The 18,828-nt window shown below is 44.5% G+C and overlaps 6 protein-coding genes across 9 annotated transcripts; all 6 read right to left on the bottom strand.

Moving 5' to 3' along the window:
• Positions 1–371: 371 nt before the first annotated feature.
• slc37a2 (solute carrier family 37 member 2) lies at positions 372–4,901 on the bottom strand. Of its 2 annotated transcripts, none has more exons than XM_061299802.1 (18): positions 4,327–4,901; positions 3,613–3,694; positions 3,456–3,546; positions 3,315–3,393; positions 3,109–3,244; positions 2,704–2,780; positions 2,105–2,271; positions 2,000–2,037; positions 1,780–1,881; positions 1,617–1,707; positions 1,487–1,549; positions 1,330–1,415; positions 1,217–1,265; positions 1,066–1,139; positions 912–990; positions 736–833; positions 614–678; positions 372–536 (listed from the first exon to the last, which is right to left on the bottom strand). In XM_061299802.1, the coding sequence occupies exons 1-18, from the start codon at positions 4,383–4,385 to the stop codon at positions 521–523; spliced, it is 1,452 nt and encodes a 483-aa protein (XP_061155786.1). In that variant the 5' UTR covers positions 4,386–4,901; the 3' UTR covers positions 372–520. The 2 variants fall into 2 exon arrangements, with proteins under 2 accessions (XP_061155786.1, XP_061155785.1); XM_061299801.1 differs by having other exon boundaries at positions 1,780–1,926.
• Positions 4,902–5,118: 217 nt separating this feature from the next.
• ccdc15 (coiled-coil domain containing 15) lies at positions 5,119–7,596 on the bottom strand. Of its 3 annotated transcripts, none has more exons than XM_061299804.1 (10): positions 7,220–7,596; positions 6,981–7,103; positions 6,822–6,878; positions 6,630–6,746; positions 6,438–6,563; positions 6,006–6,098; positions 5,840–5,943; positions 5,543–5,740; positions 5,337–5,485; positions 5,119–5,252 (listed from the first exon to the last, which is right to left on the bottom strand). In XM_061299804.1, the coding sequence occupies exons 1-10, from the start codon at positions 7,382–7,384 to the stop codon at positions 5,203–5,205; spliced, it is 1,182 nt and encodes a 393-aa protein (XP_061155788.1). In that variant the 5' UTR covers positions 7,385–7,596; the 3' UTR covers positions 5,119–5,202. The 3 variants fall into 3 exon arrangements, with proteins under 3 accessions (XP_061155788.1, XP_061155789.1, XP_061155787.1); XM_061299805.1 differs by having other exon boundaries at positions 6,462–6,563; positions 6,966–7,103; XM_061299803.1 differs by having other exon boundaries at positions 6,966–7,103.
• Positions 7,597–7,711: 115 nt separating this feature from the next.
• Positions 7,712–9,629, bottom strand: psmg1 (proteasome (prosome, macropain) assembly chaperone 1). The gene is made up of 7 exons (XM_061298519.1): positions 9,435–9,629; positions 8,925–9,028; positions 8,714–8,847; positions 8,575–8,637; positions 8,291–8,489; positions 8,073–8,203; positions 7,712–7,854 (listed from the first exon to the last, which is right to left on the bottom strand). The coding sequence occupies exons 1-7, from the start codon at positions 9,554–9,556 to the stop codon at positions 7,777–7,779; spliced, it is 831 nt and encodes a 276-aa protein (XP_061154503.1). The 5' UTR covers positions 9,557–9,629; the 3' UTR covers positions 7,712–7,776.
• Positions 9,630–9,835: 206 nt separating this feature from the next.
• nhp2 (NHP2 ribonucleoprotein homolog (yeast)) lies at positions 9,836–11,279 on the bottom strand. The gene is made up of 4 exons (XM_061298524.1): positions 10,931–11,279; positions 10,704–10,773; positions 10,249–10,354; positions 9,836–10,150 (listed from the first exon to the last, which is right to left on the bottom strand). Exons 1-4 carry the CDS (start codon positions 11,100–11,102, stop codon positions 10,025–10,027), a joined length of 474 nt encoding a protein of 157 aa, XP_061154508.1. The 5' UTR covers positions 11,103–11,279; the 3' UTR covers positions 9,836–10,024.
• Positions 11,280–11,388: 109 nt separating this feature from the next.
• Positions 11,389–13,719, bottom strand: LOC133167681 (hepatitis A virus cellular receptor 1 homolog). The gene is made up of 7 exons (XM_061298517.1): positions 13,560–13,719; positions 12,857–13,192; positions 12,617–12,697; positions 12,408–12,469; positions 12,215–12,305; positions 12,058–12,085; positions 11,389–11,679 (listed from the first exon to the last, which is right to left on the bottom strand). Exons 1-7 carry the CDS (start codon positions 13,648–13,650, stop codon positions 11,505–11,507), a joined length of 864 nt encoding a protein of 287 aa, XP_061154501.1. The 5' UTR covers positions 13,651–13,719; the 3' UTR covers positions 11,389–11,504.
• Positions 13,720–13,856: 137 nt separating this feature from the next.
• Positions 13,857–15,284, bottom strand: havcr2 (hepatitis A virus cellular receptor 2). Its single transcript, XM_061298518.1, has 6 exons — positions 15,130–15,284; positions 14,789–14,978; positions 14,568–14,716; positions 14,380–14,507; positions 14,206–14,314; positions 13,857–14,066 (listed from the first exon to the last, which is right to left on the bottom strand). Exons 1-6 carry the CDS (start codon positions 15,242–15,244, stop codon positions 13,987–13,989), a joined length of 771 nt encoding a protein of 256 aa, XP_061154502.1. The 5' UTR covers positions 15,245–15,284; the 3' UTR covers positions 13,857–13,986.
• Positions 15,285–18,828: the final 3,544 nt, after the last annotated feature.

Below are 18,828 nucleotides of genomic sequence, written 5' to 3' on the forward strand. Positions count from 1 at the left end.
TCTATCTATTTATTTATTTATTTATTTATTTATTTATTTATTTATCTATCTATTTATCTATTTATTTATTTATTTATTTATCTATTTATTTATCTATTTATTTATCCATTTATTTATTTATTTATTTATCTATTTATATAGTAAGGCTTTTTTTGTTTTAATAAATGACCATGCTTTTTGTCAGGCTTTTTTGTAAAAAACATCTGCCTTGTCTTTTTTTTTTTATTGGTAAAAAAAAGTGACTGTAGTAAGGTTTTAGTATTTTTTTTTTTTTAAAAATGATTTTATAAATGATAAGGCTTTCCAGTCACTAATACTGAGCATACTTCATTTATGGGAGGGAAATCCCCAATAACGACAGTAAAGCCAAGTCTTGTATGTACACTTTACTGATAAAAGCATGGCAGAGTGAAGTTAGTCATTTAAAAAGTGTCTTGAGAGACAACGTTTTTGCTTGATGATGAGTCCCAGTCGGTGAAGCGCTGATGTGACGTAGCTGACGCCCTGGTGTTTCCTCCATTTAAGTTTCCTTGTACCTGCAAGAAGACAGCATGGATGAATTGCCCCCCGTTAACAAGCGGTCTAGACTTGGCGCCCTTTCGCTACTGCTCACCCTCTGATTCTCGGGATGCGTCCGCACCAACCTTGAGCTTCCTTGTAAACGAGCCTGGCCAGAAACTGCACAACGAAACCCGTCAAGTCACATGTGTTGCAAGACAGATTTTTGTTCCTTACCAAACAAGCCAGCACATCGGCGGAGATGAGCATGTAGAAGACGTTGTTCCAGCCCGACGGCGAGATGACCCCGGCCAAAAGAGGGCCCAGCGCCGCCCCTGCGCGCGGCACCCACGTGGCATGAGTGACAATTTGACATCCATTTACGAATGGGCGAGAAGACGGCCATCTCTTACCCACTGATCCCGTTCCGTCGATGATGGCCGTCACCGTGGACAACGCCCTGGAGTTGCCTCTCAGGCTCTCGTGTGTGCCCTAGAGAAAAAAAAAAAATCATGCAACATTCAGATGTCATTTTGATTGATAAAAAATAGATGTAAGAAATCTTACCAGGTCGGCAGATACGGCAGTGGTAATGAGCGCGTATGGCCCGTTGACCAGGGCCCCGCAAAGCAAGAGCATACCTAAGGAAATACCAATTTCCTTTAAATCAAAAATATTCATGGATAACAAAAGTGCGGCATCCATTTTTCTCTCTTACCAATTGTGGTGCCGAGGCTTCGTTGTCCGATGTGGTTGTAGAGGAAAAGCTGCGACGGGAAGGTTTGTTGATAATTCATCTTGATTGGTGATGACTGAGAACGTGACACTCACCATGGGTGCGGCGAGGAGCAGCATGACGCAACACGTGGTGGCTCGCCCGCCGGTGTAGTCGGACACGAGGCCCGCCATGATGCCGCCTGGTGAAACAAGCACCACCGTAAAATCATATCAGGATGGGATTTTTTTTTTTTTTTAACTCAGAACTTACCCACAATTCCTCCCACATCAAAAAGCGTAGACATGTCTCCGGCTTCTTTGGCCTCGAAATGCGCTGAAGGACATACAGGCGTGAATCAGGCTGGTCAAGTGTGTGTGTGTGTGTGTGGTTGAACACCGACCAACGTTGGAGATGTAGAGCGGCAGCCAGTAGAGGAACGTGTAGCTGACGAGCTTGGCGAAAAGCAGACACAGCGAGAACTCCACCACGCCCTGCGGGACGCAAATCTCACGCTCGGGAAATACTCAAACATTCAACATCGTTTGTCCTGACGTTAAACTCACGGGTATGCTGAGGGCTCCGTAGAAGCTGATGGCCTCCGAGTGTCCGGCGGAGTCGTCGGGCGTGTCGACGACGACGGAACCATTGGCCACGTGCGCCGGACTCTGCAGGAGAGGCTCGGTCTCACCACTTTCATTTTCCGAGTCGTTCTGACGCACAAACACACACACGTGCTGACACGGTCGCTCTACGCGCAAGCTCGCCGGCCCTGTCGATGCTCACGTGATGCTGAGGAGGGCTGCAGTCGACGTCTTCGGGTTCTGGATGAAGGTGAAGGACGGGTTAGGAGGAGGGCAAGAACTCAGAGTCGGCGATTAAGGAACTCACTCTCGACCAGAAAGAAGAAGCAAAGGACGCCGGTGGAGGCGATGATGATGCCCGGCACGATGAAGGAGAGGCCCCACGCCGACGAGACGAAGACGCCGGCGATGAGTGAGCCCAGGATGTTGCCCACCGACGTATGCGAGTTCCACACGCCCATGATGAAGCCGCGCCTGGCGACAGATCACACGCATGAGCTTCAATTGCAATTGGGTCGCCACAACATGAATCCAACTTAATCTACTCACCACTACCTTGCAGGCTTTTAAGTGTTTCATTATTACAATGTCACAAAATTGTGGGCAAACTTTGGGACAATTTAAAAGCTTCATCTGGATTAAAAAAAAAAGGCCGTCGCTCTTCTAGATGTCTGGACAGAGTGGAACTTCCTCCCAGGGATGGTGACTCAGCTCAACATTTGATTGTAATGTGAAACAAGGAGCGGCGTTGCTCGCCGGCACTTCTGGGAAGTAGCGCTATTGCGCTCGGGGTGGGAATTTGTTAAGTCGAGTCTCGCCGATGTGTCGAAATGCGACTCATGCAGAGTCATCACTAATTGGGTCGTGGATGGGGGAGGGGGGGAGGGGTTCACTGGAGGTACTTACTTCCCTTTTCCGAACCAGTTGCCCACGCAGGCCACCACAGCCGGCCAGCCGGTAGTCTGCATCAAGCCGTTGAACACCTGCAGGGGGATGATGGAGGGGACACAGATGAGTCCAGGAAAAAGAAAAATCTGACTTTTGACCCTGCTCAAGTGCAACCCCTGACTTGTGACTCTAGTCATGTTACTCAACAGCAAACACAAGTCAGCTGACAAAGACAGCCTTGACTGACTCAACTCTGGCCCTATCGAGCATATTTTTTCCACGCCAACACACGATTCAAATGATCAGCTCATCAGCAAGAGGCCTGATCGTTTGAGTCGGGTACTACACTAATGGTAAAAACAAAAATAAAAGATGTCTTCACGTGAAAGCGCTAACTCATGTTCCTAATGACGGACAACGTACCTGGATGACGGCGTAGTAGCCCAAGGAATGGATTTTCCAGTAGAACCCGAGGCCGAACAGACAGGTGAACAAGCCGCTCATCAGCATGCCAAAACTCAGGTAGTAACGTAGCGGCAGGCGCTCCCCGAATATCCCACTGCGGACACGGCCGGTACATATTTCTACTTTGCCTGCTTGGCGGAATTGACGGAAAGTTTCAAGCCAACCTGAAAAACATGCCGATGGCGTAGGCCACCAGGAAGGAGTTGTCCAACACCCCAAAGAGTGTCTTGTAGTTGTCCTGGTCTGGACAGATAACACGTTGAGTGTCAAACAAACAGTGTGTGTGTGTCTTATTTGGGACTCACCAAAAGGAGCCCAGTCGCACCAGGTGACATTGTTGGTGATGTTGACGTCGGCCGGGCGAATGACGCCGCTGCAGTTTCGGTGGAGTTCGCTCTGGCAAAACACAGAGGCGGGTTCGCAAAGTGCGGGCGATCACACGCCGTCGGGTTTCTTAGCTACCTTGACGATGCTGATGGGCTTCCGAGACAGGTGGTAGGCGGTGTAGAAGAGGAAGGTGAGCAACAGGATGAAGCCTCGATACCTGGGCAGGAAGACATGGAGATCAAATAATCGTTATCATGAATGACACTTATTACAGTTGTGGTAACATGACAAATACAAAATGTATAAAGATTTTTTTGATGAAGAAAATGCTCCCATAGTGTTCACTCTTCCTTTAACGAAACTGCATTACAAAAAGTGATTATTTATCAACGCCTCGTCATTCATTAACGTACCATGCCGCCGTCCAAGTAGGATGAAACGATGTTCTTTTCGTGCTATAAAAGCCACAATTGGGTCACTCATTTCGGCCGAATCCCTTAAATACTACATATATCTCTATTTAGCCCAGCCTATTGATTTTATAAAGGGGAAATTGATGCCAGTAAGGAAGATGTAGAAAAAGAACATTTCTTAACCGAGTCTGGTGCGATGGGAGTTTCTAGCTGGTAAGGCAAGTAAAACCCCGAGGGCGAGCACAAACTATGACAAACATCGTCAAATATAAATAAGGAATTGTGTTTACTGCTGTGTATTGATTGTCTATATTGATGTAGTTAGGTAAATCATTAAAAGCCCCGGGGAGATAAGGACAAGTCGTCCGTCCACCCCAGAGAATGAGACGTTCACAGACTGAAAAACTGCGGGGGGAAAAACATATTGTAAACTCACCAGCTATCCCGAGAAAAAGACGTGATGCAACGAATCCCGGGGGCCAGGGAAGCCTTCATGGTCGATGAAAATTTTTGTCAGGCGAAAAAATAAAAAACACTCAAATGCTTCTTCCAGTCATGGTGAAAAGCGTCGATGAGACCGTGAAGGCACCGCTGAGGTCAATGGGCTGCTTATTTGCGTGTTGTTACGCTCGTATAATGAATTCTTGAGTGAAAATTAAAAAACCCTGCTTACTTGTTTTGCTATGCTTTCAAAAAGTGACATTTAAGGCACTGCCCGAAGTGGAAAACTAATGCTAACTGCTGCTAGAGGACAGAAGCGGCCACTGGGCTTCCTGGTGGGATTCGATGTCCATCAACATCCAGACGACGTTCTCCATAGTGGCAGAGTTTAAATACGAGTCAGCCCGACCTCCAGAAGAATATCAACGCTTGCGAAAAAAAAACCCTCCGAGGTGATATGCAGCTGCGAGGAGTGCTTATTAATAGCGGTTGGTTATTCCACAAGATTTTCCAGACGGAGTCACGAACCGTCCCTGGCGACACGTGATCGGAGGAGGGTGACGTCACAAAAAAAAGACCGGAAGTCGTCGAAGAGTCGCGAATTGTAAACAACCACAGAAAATAGAACACATTTTTGTAAATAATAATAATTAAGTAGAGAATACATTTTCTGGATGTGTATTTGTGTATGAAGTGGAGAAGTCTAATAAAAAGAAAGAATATAGAATGACAAAGAATGATATACAATGATCTGACAATGGAATGATTTGAATTGGTCTCATGAAGGTAGTGGATTAAAAAACATATTTTTTAATTATTTTGAGTAATTTTATGATTTGATGGTTGATCTCCATCTCCTCAGTATTTTTTTTTACTTTAAATCCAAACTGGACACAGCTGCATGTAGTGCCTGCGCGTACTCTGCCAAGAGAACAATGTTTTTGTTAGAGGGATTTTTCTTCTTCGCTGCAAAGTCTGGTTAGTGTTGTCGGCGACCGGCAGTACCTTTGGGATTGTTGTGGAAGACGCAGTTGTTGGCGCAAGTGTCGGGGTGCGAGTCCCAGAAAGAGGACGCACAGCAGCACAGTGGTGGCAGGTCCAACTTCTTGTCAGCCATTCGGTCCCGCACTTGGGATCTCAGAGCATCGATGTACCTGTACGCAAATCAATGGGGATTACACAATCAACAAGGACGGGTAACTCCTCATTACCTGGTGGTCACTATCCCTTTCTTGGTTTCCCGTTTCCTCTTCTCACGATAGGCCGCTCTCTCTACGTCCTCCAGCTTGAGGCGCTCCAGGATGAGCATCTCTCGCTCCTCTAGGTGCTGCCGGACATGCGTGAGCTGCCGGGTACGCTCCAGCTGCCGCTCCTCTTCCAGGCGAGCCTTTTCCTTGTCCGCTTTGATCCTTCGGGGTGGGAGGTGTAAGAGTTAAATGAGCTTAAGAAGTAGAGAGACTCAACCACTTTGTTGTGAGGGATGATCAGGTGTTGCGTTCCGTCGTCACCTCGCTGTCTTCTTCAGGTGCTTCCGGTGCTGGTTGTTTTCTTTGACGCGCTGCCGCTCGACGTTCATGTAGTGGCGGCGGTGCATCAGGAACTGCAACTGGCGCTGTAAAAAAAGAAGTACGTCGGTATTTTACCGATTATTTTATTCTTTTTTAAATGACTCACCTGTCTTCTCAACTCCTCCTGGTCCTGTAAAGTCCAAAGGATCTTCGAGATTCTCGAGTCAGACATCGCCGCGTCCCACTCGCATGCACTTGTCTGAAACCAGATTAGAGTTTGGACCGTGAGGCAGTTTTTCTGGCACGTTGACTTAATTTTGTGATTTAAGACTTTTGCACAGTAGATAAAAATTGCGACAATTGTAACTTCCTTAAAAGGTGGTCAAAATCAAAATATCAAAGGGGATTAACACAACACGCTCTCTTTGCTTGACCTGATTGGAATTATTTAAAGAAAAGTGAAGTTCGGGGGTTATATTTAATGTTGTCAGTCTTGAGATAAAGAGGAACTAAATGAGTCAGGACTATATTTTGTTCTCTTGATTCCCGGCGGACATGTAAATGTTAAAAATTGACACTTGAATGTGGTTGAACACACCAAACCAGATTTGCAACTGCTTACTGGGTGTCGCAGGTGGCTTCTGTATTCATCTTCCTCTTCCTCATCATCATCTTCAGAATCCTCCTCCTCCTGCTCCTCCCTTAGGGCGTCACATTCAGTCATCTATTGAGGACAATGGCAATTTGTTATTTAAAAGGAATTATGGAAGTGGGGACACGTAATCCTCACATGTCCGGCGAGTGAGATCTTGGAGCTGTCTGTGGAAGACTCTGACGTCTCGTCGGTGGACTGGCTGGTCTGGCATGCTGCCAGTTTGAGTCGGACCTGTCTCGTACTGTCACGGACCTGGAAAAAAAATCATTTAAAAAATCTTAAAAAGCACGTCAGTTGTCAGAAAATCTGTCTCATCCTTAACTGTACCTCATTTATGTTTGCCTTTCCTGGCACATGTTTTGGGATTCCCATGTTAACAGAAGCCTGCACAAAATATTTGAAGATCCTGTTAGTACAGACACCTCATTTACACACAATCCAAATTAATGTCACATATTTACACAACTTTACCAGTGAATGTGCTACCTGTCGCTTCCTCTTGCTGATTATCGCCACACGATGGCGGACTTGCGCTTGAAATCTTCGCAGGGTTTCTTCATTCGCCCTCTGCTTCTCCGCCTGGAGCTCGTCAGTGTAAGAAGCCAACTCCTAAGGGAGGTGTATTGATGTTTTATCAAATTCAACGTTATAAAATATGAGGGGAAAAAATAAATGCAATGCGGCCAAGTAACGGCTGCGTTTGACAACAAGCTTCAAGCACTCACACACGGATGCTCTTCAAACTCTTGGCCATCCTCCACCCATGCTCCCACGGCCACGATCGGCTGGTTCCGCTCGGCCAACATCTTGCTGAATACGTATTCTTTGCCCCGCTTGTTGACAGCGATCTTCCGAGTCTTTTTCGCCATTGTCGCCCGGTTAGCGAGCATGATCGTTGCTAAGAGATCACCAACTCTCGCGCAAGGAAACTCGCGAGTTTTGAGTTAAGCTTGTTTCATAGACTTGCATGAATGTTACGTTAACATCGATTTGTTAAAGTAAATAATACAATTGTTAACTTACATCATTTTGTTTGTGTCAAAGCGACGTTAGAGATTTAAGTTTCGCTCGCTTGTCTTTTTGTTTGTGAGAATTGCAATGGCTCTCGGCTGCCCCTTACGGACTGGAGCCGCATTTCACCACAACTACTGTAAAAAGATCACAGATCTAAGTCATATAATGCTTTATGACTGTAATGACGGCTCACACACGTTTTGTTCACATTTATTTTACGATTTAAAAAAAAAAAAAAAAAAGCCCAATATTTAGCACATACAAAGTTTCAGATGTAAAGATTACTCTGGGGGTCTCTGGTTCTGACAATCTTTTGGAGGGCATCTGAGCTTGGACAATGATCCAACTGAGAAGAGAAAGAGTGCAAAAGATTAGAATTTGAACACAATGAAACAATTCATAGATGTAGATCAAACCTTTTCAAGGAGCTGTTAGCAAATGAACTTCAGAGGCCATTTTAAGACCTCCCCATAATCATTAATTTATTCACACATACTTTGAGGCCTTCTCAATTCTGTCGTTCACCAAAAATGCAGAAACAAAGCTCATAGAAGCGCAAATAACCTTTATGGACGGTCCAAGGTTGACAAGCGCCGGTTTGTAGGTTTCCATGCTGACCGAGTCGGTGCCGATGACATCAGTGAAGCACTGGTAGACGACGGCGGGGATGCGGTGGACTTGGCAGTGGTTCAACACTAATTAATGAGCCAGTAGGACATATCGTAAGGAAATGATTCCAAAACAATGGGCTACATTAAAGCATCACTGTTTGACGGTGCTACCTGCAGCTGGCAGTCCAGTGAGAATGTTAGGCTGCTCTAAGGCCGGGCACACGGGCGGCCCGTTGAAGGTGGTCGTGTGGAGGGAGCGGAGAAAGGGAGCCGAGTTGCCGCCGAGGTACTCGGCACTCTTGTAGTCTGCCACGGAGCTGTCCGACAGCACTGCCACGTGCAATTCTCTGTGCTCCAGGCAGTCCAACACCTGCAAGGAGTCAGACGCCAAACGAAAATTCAGAAACGAGCATTTTGACAATTTTACTTTTGTCAAAACACATCAATAAAAATACCTTTTCTGCCCACTGGAACTGCTGATCTTCAGCAACGTAGCACGTCAATTGGCAGATAAGAACCTAGAAAGGAAAAAATAATAACATGGATCAACTGAGGAGTGAATGGATGAAATGTTTTTTTTTTCCGTTAACTCACCGACGGCTCGTCCCTGTGTCGATAGAAGACACACGACTGCTCACCGCTTCCTGGCCGGTTCTTCTCATTCCACACGGAAGCACGTCCCACCGCGTCCCACTTTTCCGAGGCGAGAACGTACACCGACAAAAACCCTGGCGGAGATAAGACGTCAGCGATCAAGTCTGCATGGGACAGTCCTGTTAGCGTTTTTGATGTGTTGTGTGCTTACTGGAAGCGTTGTGTCCCACAGCAAGGATGAAATGAGAGCAGGTCAGCTTGTCTCCGGTCTTCAAGGCATCACACACTGCGGGATTCCAATTGAGGTGAACCTGCCTGATGAGGAATAAACGATTTAGAAAACTCAACACTAGGTAGAGCTGCAAAATGCTAACTTGTTAACAGTTACCCAGTTTGTCAAGCATCAGCTAAAACACTATCATGTCAAAGTCAAAATGTAAACGGAGCGGCAGTCTTAGAGAAGATTAACATTTGCGAATCACACAATTCATTGTAATTTGGCAACTTGATGATGCCTCAGCAAGTTTGTTTTGAAGGGTGTGCACATTGATGTGCGATGCATTGATTGTTTTATTTCATTACAGGGTTGTTGACTAGATTTAAGTCGAGACATTTGGCTTTAATATGTGAAAGAAATCTCGCGTCAACTTGTCTGTGCTTTCTGCTAACTCATACTATCGTCTCTCCCCTCGCCGGTTAGGTTAGCTAGCCTCATGTTTACCTCTTTTCCTCGAGTTCTCTGCGGATTTGGGAGTCTTCTTCGTCCTCGTCGAGCTCCTCTTCGTCGTCTTCCTCCACAGCCCGAGAAAAAGCGGACACAACCTCGCCGAAAAACGTGGCCATTATTCAGCGAAAGTGATGTGAAAGAAGTTGAAGATGTAGCGACAATGTGCCGGACAGGAAGTGCTTCCGGTCGTTTTCCGCACCTTTTCAAAATAAGACTTCAAAATACACATTTACCATTGAAGTTAAAATATCGAATCAGTTTTACTTTTCAGGTATAATTTTGTTTGTTTTAATAACAAGTTGCTTTGAAGCAAAAGTCAAATTGTGACAGGGTTTTTCATTTCTAGACCTGGATTAAAATTTTTATTTGTATTAATCATAAAACAAATGAGCGTGTCAGGTGTGAATTAGTTTTTTTATTTAAAAAACACACACAAAAAACATAAAACTAATTCAGAAGTAGAAAAAAAAAAAAAAAAAAAGCTGTCAAGATGTAAAATTAAATATCCCGTCACTTTCCAACTCATTTCCAGCATTTGAACTGGAGGTGATGCATCGCTTGTCCCATTGGATGGATTGCGGAGCTCATAAGGGCTTGGGCATGGTGGTCACCTCTCCCAGACACTCGTCGTACGCCTCCTGATAATCTTCGTGAGGTTTGAGCATGATCACGCAGGTGGGCCTCTTGGAGCAGGCGGACGCGCCCAAGTCCTGCAGAGAAGTCAATAGATTAGCCACAAAGCCTCTCAATTGGTTGAGGGACACTTGAGTGGAAAGATGGTGTATTTATGTCGCGAGGAGAGTCTCACCATTTTGGAAGGGATGTAGACATACGGCAGGTTTTTGTCTTCGCACATGATCGGCAGGTGGCAGTAGACGTCGATGGGCAGCGTGTCGCCGGCTAACAACACGATGCTGAACAAGAAACAAAAGATAAGAAAAATCCAGGGCAATTTCGATAACAGTGGTACCTCAAGTTAAGAGTGACTATTTCATGTCAATAGATGGTGATCATTTGTTCAAACAAGAGAATTCCATATTGAACCAAAACACCACAGGGTCAATGGTGCAGCAACACACATTACAAAACTATCAGACTTGTTTTTTGTTTTTTTTTATCCTCTGCAAACTTCTTCCAGTACTGTGTGTTTTTATTATACTGCTGGTGGCCAAGGTATGTACACACAAACTTTAAAATTCTGGTCTTGATATTAGAATAATTGAATCACAAACCTGGGGACGGAATAAAGATAACATGTCTCACCCTTTCTCCCCTTTTCCAATGAACTTCTGAACTTCTTTCACTCCTCTGCGGATATTCTTCAATTTGGACGCTGTCACCATTTGAAACAGTCATTAAAAAAAAAGAGAGAGAGAGATCTGACGTTATAAACGCATTATTTACGACAGTGTCGCAACGTTTGCATTACCGCTCCATAGTGCGCGTCAAAAATGTGCAGAAAATATTACAGGTTAAATGATCAAGCTTACCCTTTTTGACGCATTTGTAGAGTTTCTTGCTGAGCTTCCTTGTGGCAAGCGGCTGCGAGATGGCGTTCACGTTGGCGACCAACTCTTGGTAAGTCTTCTCAGATTTTTCGTGACCGCTGGCCTCCGGTACCTCTTCGTCATTGGCCACCTTTTCCTTCTTCACTTTCGTCATGTTCGATAGCAAAAAACAAATATCGATCGCCTTTGTTTAACTAATAAAGCCCGTTTAGTTGCGGAGTCGGGTGAAGCTGGTTGGGAACAGGGAAAAACACATGTGCTTGTCTTCTTCGAAAACGGGACTGGACAGAGTTATACAGCGCCCCTATCGGATCGGAGAGTAACAACAGCTTGCAACAGGTGGTTAAAATAAAATAAAATAAAATAAAATAAAATAAAATAAAATAAAATAAAATAAAATATACAATTTTCCATACATTTTATGCTTTATATGCACTCTGTTTCAAAACTGTGTTTTAATGTTTAAATGTACATGGGAGGGATAAAACAAACTGTGTTCCTTGCAACAGATGATTTTTAAATAATGCAAAGAAAATGTTCTGATGAAGCCTGTCAGTCAAGTGAGGCCTCGCCGCAATGGCAATGCATAGGTGGTGGAAGCCTCAGAGTATATAGTGTCATATTCATTTGTGTCCATCTGGTAGATGTTGTCTGCGGTCGCAGCTTCGTGGTGGGAAGACGACAACGTAGAGCTGAAGTGCACCGAATGGACGGACGGATGCTGCTGATGACTGCAACACATTCAACAGTGGCAAATCAGTTGATTCTGTAGCTAAGTTAAAAGGAGTTGGTGTTTACCATTTAAAGAATATGTAGCTGTTTTGCTAAATTTTCAATAACTGCTGTCATTAGCCTGATAGCGTCATTGCCAGAGCTGAAAGAAAAGGTGAAGCATTATTTATTTATTTTTACTGAATCTGCTGAGTAGTTCGCACTTCTTGCCCTGTCTGAGTTTCCCAGAGCTGTTCTATACAATGTGACTCATTCTCCTTTCGGTCGATGCGTCATGATGACTATATGTAACCTAAAAAATGCAGAACTTCTAAACCATATATATAACGACAACACATGAAAAGCAGAAATGTGGCAAACCACAACGGCCAACTTACATTTTGTTGAGGCGGCGCTTTCTTCTGCCTGAAGATAAAGACAAAAAAAATTAGTTTCAATTCTAGGCTACATTTTCTTTCTTATGGCCTCTTTTTCCTCTTTTCTAAGACAAACAGATTAGGGCACATTTTCAGATTTTTCTTTTAAGTGACCTACTGATAATGATGATGATGATGATGGCAGCACCAAGAAGAATCAGCCCAAAGAGGACACCCATCGCAACTCCCCACGCTGGGACATCACGCTTCTGTATATGAAGACAAAATGTGAAAATATTCAGAAAAACTGAAAAGAGATTATTCCCAGTACATATGGTGTTTACAATTTGGGTCATACATGAATGTCTGACCTCGGTTTTGAAGCTGATTGAAGAAGAGGAAGTTTGGAGGCCTTCTGAGGAGGTCATCTGAACTGCAAAAAGGAAGTGAAAGTGTTTTAGCCCAGCTGCGTCCACCTTTCGAAGTATATTTACATACAGATATTACGTGTTATGACACTTTTCGTTTGCTGCTTGCAGCAACTAATAGACAAGCTTTAAAAGTTTTTAAAAAAACTCACTCTGATTTGGAGTTTTTGTTGCATCTGGTGTGCTGATGCTCTTCGCATACGTGACAGTCTTTAAAGTTGTAGTTTGAGGGGCTGATACAGAAAAAAAAATGATATTGACTGTTTTATAAATGAGGAGCAGCTACTTTTCATCATCAAATCCACGTGTAGTGTGTCTGTATGATGGATATTATTTATTATTTCATTTACGACAAGATAAGTGTTACAAGTTAGGTGGACTGACTTTCTCACCGTCTTTTATGATCAGCTCGAAGTAGTGTTTTTCATCATTCATGGGACCAAGGACCTCAACCCGACAGCTGTACTTTCCAGCGTCCTCCTTCTTCACGTTCAGGATGGTCAGTGAAACGTCCCCGTTCGTCAGCCGGCCCAGAAGCTTGTACTTGCCGCTCTGTTGAGTCACTCTCGACCCGTCGGTCGCAACAATCTGGTCTGTACAGCTACCCATGATCGGCAAATCTCCTCGGTTCCAGCAGGCCGCCACACGTCCGTGTTTACGTATGTCATACGTGCATGTCAGCGTGACGTTCTGACCTGCGATGGATGACTTGTACTCGGACTCACAGCCTAAAGCACAGAAACACACATTAGACTCAGTTACTCAACAAATTGTTGTATTAGCAATCAATACAAGTAATGCTAAAGTGAGTTAAATAGCGTCATTTAGACAAAAGGAGTTCTTTGACACCAGCATTTTGCAGCTATAAACAAATACAGCAAATGTTTCTAAAATAATTAAGATTTTTACTATTTGGAAGGTTTCACTAATTTGTCTAATGACAGAAATATGAAACAATAAAATCCATTAAAGTTCACTAAAGACTTCATTTTGATAGTCCAAGCTAGCTGAACATTTTTTTTTTACTCTGAAAAAACAATTAGAGGATGAAAAACAATACTGACATTTTTTTAAAAGAATATAAAAACAGGATACCTGTGAGGAGGCAACAGAAGAGCACTGCAATGAAGCGTGTCCTCATTTTCTTGGCGGTCCCGGCCAGAAACATCAATATGATGTTCATCATTCACGTCCGACGGAAGAATAAGATGAGCGTGCAGATGTCTTGATGCGTGTGGTGATTCTTTTTTTTTTTTTAAATGATGACCTTTTAAGAATTGGCATATGACTTCATTTTTGTGTTCTAATCAGCTTCCTGTGTAACAAAGGCACTTGGGTTTCACTTCCTGATGGTTGTGCGGTCACGTTTGTTAAAAAATTTCACTCTACTGGTTAAAAGAAAAGAAAAAAATATGTACTATTTATGATTTTTCTTAATGATTTTTTTATGATTTTGAGGCTGATTTTTCTCACTACATTTTCATTTTGACAGTCAAAACAAAACCAAAGGCGCCATTTGAGTCTAGAGAGCCACGTCGTCCTCCGCCGCTTCTGATTGGCTGTCATCATCAATCGTTACTTTACGAATGGACCTCCTCATTCCTGCAGCCAAAATCAAATGACAAGAAAGGAACAATGTAAAATGAGAAAATGCAGTCTGTGCCGAGGAGCCCACGCTAAACTGAAATGTGCAATGGTTGAAAAGTCAAATTTTCAAATTTGAATTTTGGTGTGTACTGACTGTAGGCCGCAGTCAGTATCACGGCCGGTATGAAGACGATGAAAGCCATCCTGAGTGTGTTTCCGAGGAACATGGGGAGATTGTTGCCATCATGTCGCCGAACGGGTGCCTGTTGCAGAGACGTCAGCAAAGCATCAAATTGGGTCATCTGCGTCCGAATTCTGTTGCTCACACCTGAACACGGGCAACCGCCGGTCCGGTTGTGTCGTCGACCGTGCTGTCCCACAATATCTGCGTGACATCACTTCCTGTCCCTGCTTCCAAAGTTCCACCTTGGGTAGTCGGCGGTGCGTTCAGGTTTCCTGCACTTGAAGGAATTTGAGGATTAAGGATGTTTTGGATAGGTTTGATGATGAACCGACCTTTAAGGACGATGAGGAACACGGAGAAGGTTTTGTCGTTGAAGAGTCCCGGCAGCTGAACCCGGCAGTGGTACAGGCCCGAGTCGGAAGAACGCACGTTATAGATGGAGAGAGCAGGCGGCCCGCTTGGGGTGGATGACAATGAGTACCTGCAGAAGGGGAGGAGAGGGGTAACCATGGAAACCATGAGGGTTACGCGATTCAAAAGCGTCGCGGCGTACCTGTACGAGGTCTTGTACGTGACCCGCGCGCCCGCCGCGTTGAGCAGCATGTTGTGGCAGGAGAAGACAGCCGGCTGGCCCCGCCCCCAGCACACGTGCACGTCTCCGGGCTTGGCCGTCGCCACTCGGCACGGCAGGGCCACCCTCCTCCCGGCCACGCCCAGCACCGTCTCCGCCGGACCTGCCCACACTGATAAAAATATGCATCTAATCTTTTTTATGTTTCTCTATATCTGACATGGTAAAAAAAATAAATAATCACAAACCCCCAAATATCAGTTGATGCGTTTCATTGGACAAAAATCGTAACTTTTCTCGAGCAATTTTTTGTTGGTACTCACCTGCGGCGACATAGGTGATGACGGAGAGCCGGAGAAGCAGCAGCATGTTCACCGTTGCGCTCCCATGAGACGGACGGACCGACGAGGCAAGGGCCAAGCAGACGACTAAGCTCATTGCTTCCCTTTTCCATTCGATCTTATATTTAGAAGCAGTTTCTGTTGTCCAAAAAAAACAGGAATAGAAACACACGGACAAAATAAACATCAGCTGCTTTCGTTTCTGAAACTTCTGCCTGTCTAATGATCATCCGGAGGTGACAGGTCAGCCATTCTCATGATGGACTTCATTCCTATGAAATTAGATTTCTTCATCGGGAAAGACAAACACGACTTTATTGACTCAATACTGCGTTGGATGTATGGACGAGCCAACCAACTCCCATGACATCAAATTGATTTACATTTACATTTAGAAAAAGCTTTGTAGAAGGAAGAAAAACAACCACAAATTGAATGTCAGGAACATGGCGTAATAAAATGACGCAAGTGACCTACATACTCACAATTCAGGTTAAAGACGCAGAAGGCTTCTGCGTCAACGTGTGTGTGGCCGTGAATACAAAACAACACTCCGCCTAATTTGGGCTACGGAACATCATGTCGCCTGGCGTCACCTTTAGAAAAACATCAAGAGCGTCGGGAACAAAGCCCCCGCTGAGGAAGAGGAGGCGCTTTGTAAAGCCACGCCGTTACATCATCATCATTATCCAGGTTAACCTCTGACCTCTACCAGCTTCAGCCGACAGGTGGTCGCCGGAACGACGGCCATGAAAGGCTCACCTTAATCTAATCAGGTCCAATACAAATTTCTGTTTGTAACTCATCAGCAGTGGCGGAACTAAGGGGGGGGTTTAAGGGGGTAATGCCCCCCCCCCCGCTGAAATATAACTTGCTTTGGTGATATTGTTGGTTACTCAGTGCAAATGAAGGTGTTCACGCGTCCTGAGTGTCATCTGAATACTGATCAGTCCGCCGACGTTCATGAGCCTTTTTTGTTGCACGTCATTAGCATAGCCAGCGGGTTTGTTTGCGGGATGCTAATTTCGCCACCAGGCAGTCAGACACGGACGCTGTAATAAAAGAGACAAGAAAAGGGGCAGATGGCGCAGAAGGAACATCGGGAGGCGGGAAGACGGAACAGGACAGTCGGACGCGAGACAGTTTTACTGTGGCATGAAATATTTTTTCGAAGGTGATTTTGGAGGGTCTTTCGTTCTTTTTGCTCAAATTGAAATCCTTTACAGTCGTGCTTTTACGGCAGGGATTATCAAGCACTTTACATCAAAATTGAGGTTAAAGCTACAGTCCAAACATTGGAATAAATGTCAAATAAAATCAAATTAGCATTGGAGGTCTTATGCTAATTAGTGCTCAGCGCTAATTGCGGCACTCGGCTGAATAGCCGTCACTCAGACTTGCAAAAAGAACACGTGAAGACGATAAAAAATGAACACAGCGGAAAAGTTCTCAGCGGGGATTAAAAATAGTTTGGGCCGATTGCGTGCTCGTGTGTGTGTGTGTGTGTGTGTGTGTGTGTGAGACATCTTTTTAAGGCAAAAAACAAGCCCACAGCTTCAAGCTGTTATTCAAGGCACCATCTGGCCTCGTCTTCATCATCTCAACACTGACCCCCCCCCTCCCACCTGCCAAACATCAACACCATTATCCTCACCATGATCATCTGCAAAAAGATCATTCAAAAGGCCAGATTTTTTATTTTTTTATTTTACTTGGCTCGGCTAACTTTGACTAAATGGATTTTTGTTTCAGAGGGAAAAAAGCCAATCAGTTTGTAAGACATTTTGGGGTCTGAATGAGAATTTCAGAGGCTTTAAAGAAATGTAGGAATGAATAAAAGTTACTGCTAGCTTTGCTTTCCCCTGCAGTACGACACTTCTTGATCCTCAACCTCGTCCATCCATCAGCGGTCAAACTCCCGGCAGCTGCCCGAGCGAGCGCTCCCCGCCGACATAACTCAGCCCCGGCCGGGCCGGCGCAAGACAAACTGCCCCCGAGAGGGAAACACAACAAATAACTTTCGCGGCCGAGGGTTTATCCAAGAACGGAGGCTTGCGTCTCTGCCGACTGAGTGCAAGTATTGGAGGGGGGGGGAGGCTAAATTTGGAGCTTGGTCCAGCAGGTATCTCCAAATTTGGTGGTATTAAATTTTCTTTTCTTTTTATTTTTTTGAACCTGAGATGTTCTTTTAGGACAGCACGCTGGAGAAGTGCTTTAGACAGTTTAACATGATTTTTTTTTTTTTATCAGATGGATCAGCTAACTTCAAATCCAAGATGTTTAGATTCAGAAAACAGCTGGAAAGTATTTGAGCAACAGACAGTGAAAGACCTCTCAACTCCTCTCATCAGTACAGCACTAATATGAGTCATTCTTTGCAGAGGATAAAGAATAGATGTTAAATATCATATGTCCAAATGTTTGGTGCTCTAAGAGAAATTTCAGGAGGAAAAAAAACAAAAAAGCAGCTATGATTCCGCTTAACCAATCTACCCTGCGTGAGCCGGCAAACATTCCCTAAAAGCAAGATGATTTAATCTTAATCAAAATCCAGAGCTGGAATGCACCCCTGCTCCCTTCTATGGAGGCAAGTTTGAGCTTCGCTTGAACGATACGACACGTCACCTCTGACAGAGCGCCTGACGTCTGATGCGTTTATGCGGCAGTAACAAATAACAAACGGCAGTAATGGCTTCAGACATAAACAGTAAAAAGCAGTAAAAGCTCCATTTGACCTCTGTGTGTGCGTGTGTGTGTGTGTGTGTGTGTGTGTGCGCGATTGTCCGCGAGACAGTCGGCGCTCTTGGGTTGCTCTGCTTTAACCTTAGAAATAAATAACAAAATATGTAACTGAGCTGGCTGTTTCTCCAAAACCTGGAAACCAACTGGACAGGTCCATAAACACTCTTGTCCTCGTCACGTTTGGACAATTTTCAGTCTTCAGCTAACCTGATAGGCCTTTTTTTGTTGTTGTCATTATTTGCATTATGTAAATCCGCCGTAGGCAAACATCAAACAGCGATAAGCTGTCGAAATAATGGTGTTAATTTGTCTGTTCGAAAACACTTGGCATGACGACAGACGCTTCGGTACCATGGCAACGCTGCGGGCCGTGGGAACACGTCGCTTGCAAGCCCATCCGGATCCCCTTGAAAAAAAAAAGCCCAAAAATCACATCATCTCAAGAAGTCATATTTTTGATTAATGAAATGATTCACATGCTTGATAAGCCGCCAAAGGCAAGCTGTATTATACGCTGTCTGGCCAAAATATTAGGAACACCAGGACAATCTCTCAAACTCCATTTACTGCAAAACGGACACCTTAAAAATAAAATATGTAAACAAATTGCTCCGCCAAACCGAATCATTTCATCCAATAAAAGTCTGCTAGCTTAACGCTAACATGACACGACAAAAACAACAGCGGTTATTAGCGTCTTTCGTTCTGCTGCGGCTGTTTGATTGTCTTTCATCGGAATGTGAGAGTGGTACCGACAGCGAAGCAGCCAACAAGCGCAAAGGGACGCGTATGAATTTATTCAATTATGATCAAGCGGATAGCTGCGGCGGAATATTGAGCCGCATCCAAGATGCATTGGCAGGCAGTGCTGGCTTGTTTCGGCCTATGGCCTATTGAACAAATTAACACATACACAATAACTTATTTCGTGTGTGAGTG

This window comes from Syngnathus typhle, linkage group LG15 (genome assembly GCF_033458585.1).
Source record: "Syngnathus typhle isolate RoL2023-S1 ecotype Sweden linkage group LG15, RoL_Styp_1.0, whole genome shotgun sequence".
In the NCBI taxonomy this organism is placed as follows: domain Eukaryota; kingdom Metazoa; phylum Chordata; class Actinopteri; order Syngnathiformes; family Syngnathidae; genus Syngnathus; species Syngnathus typhle.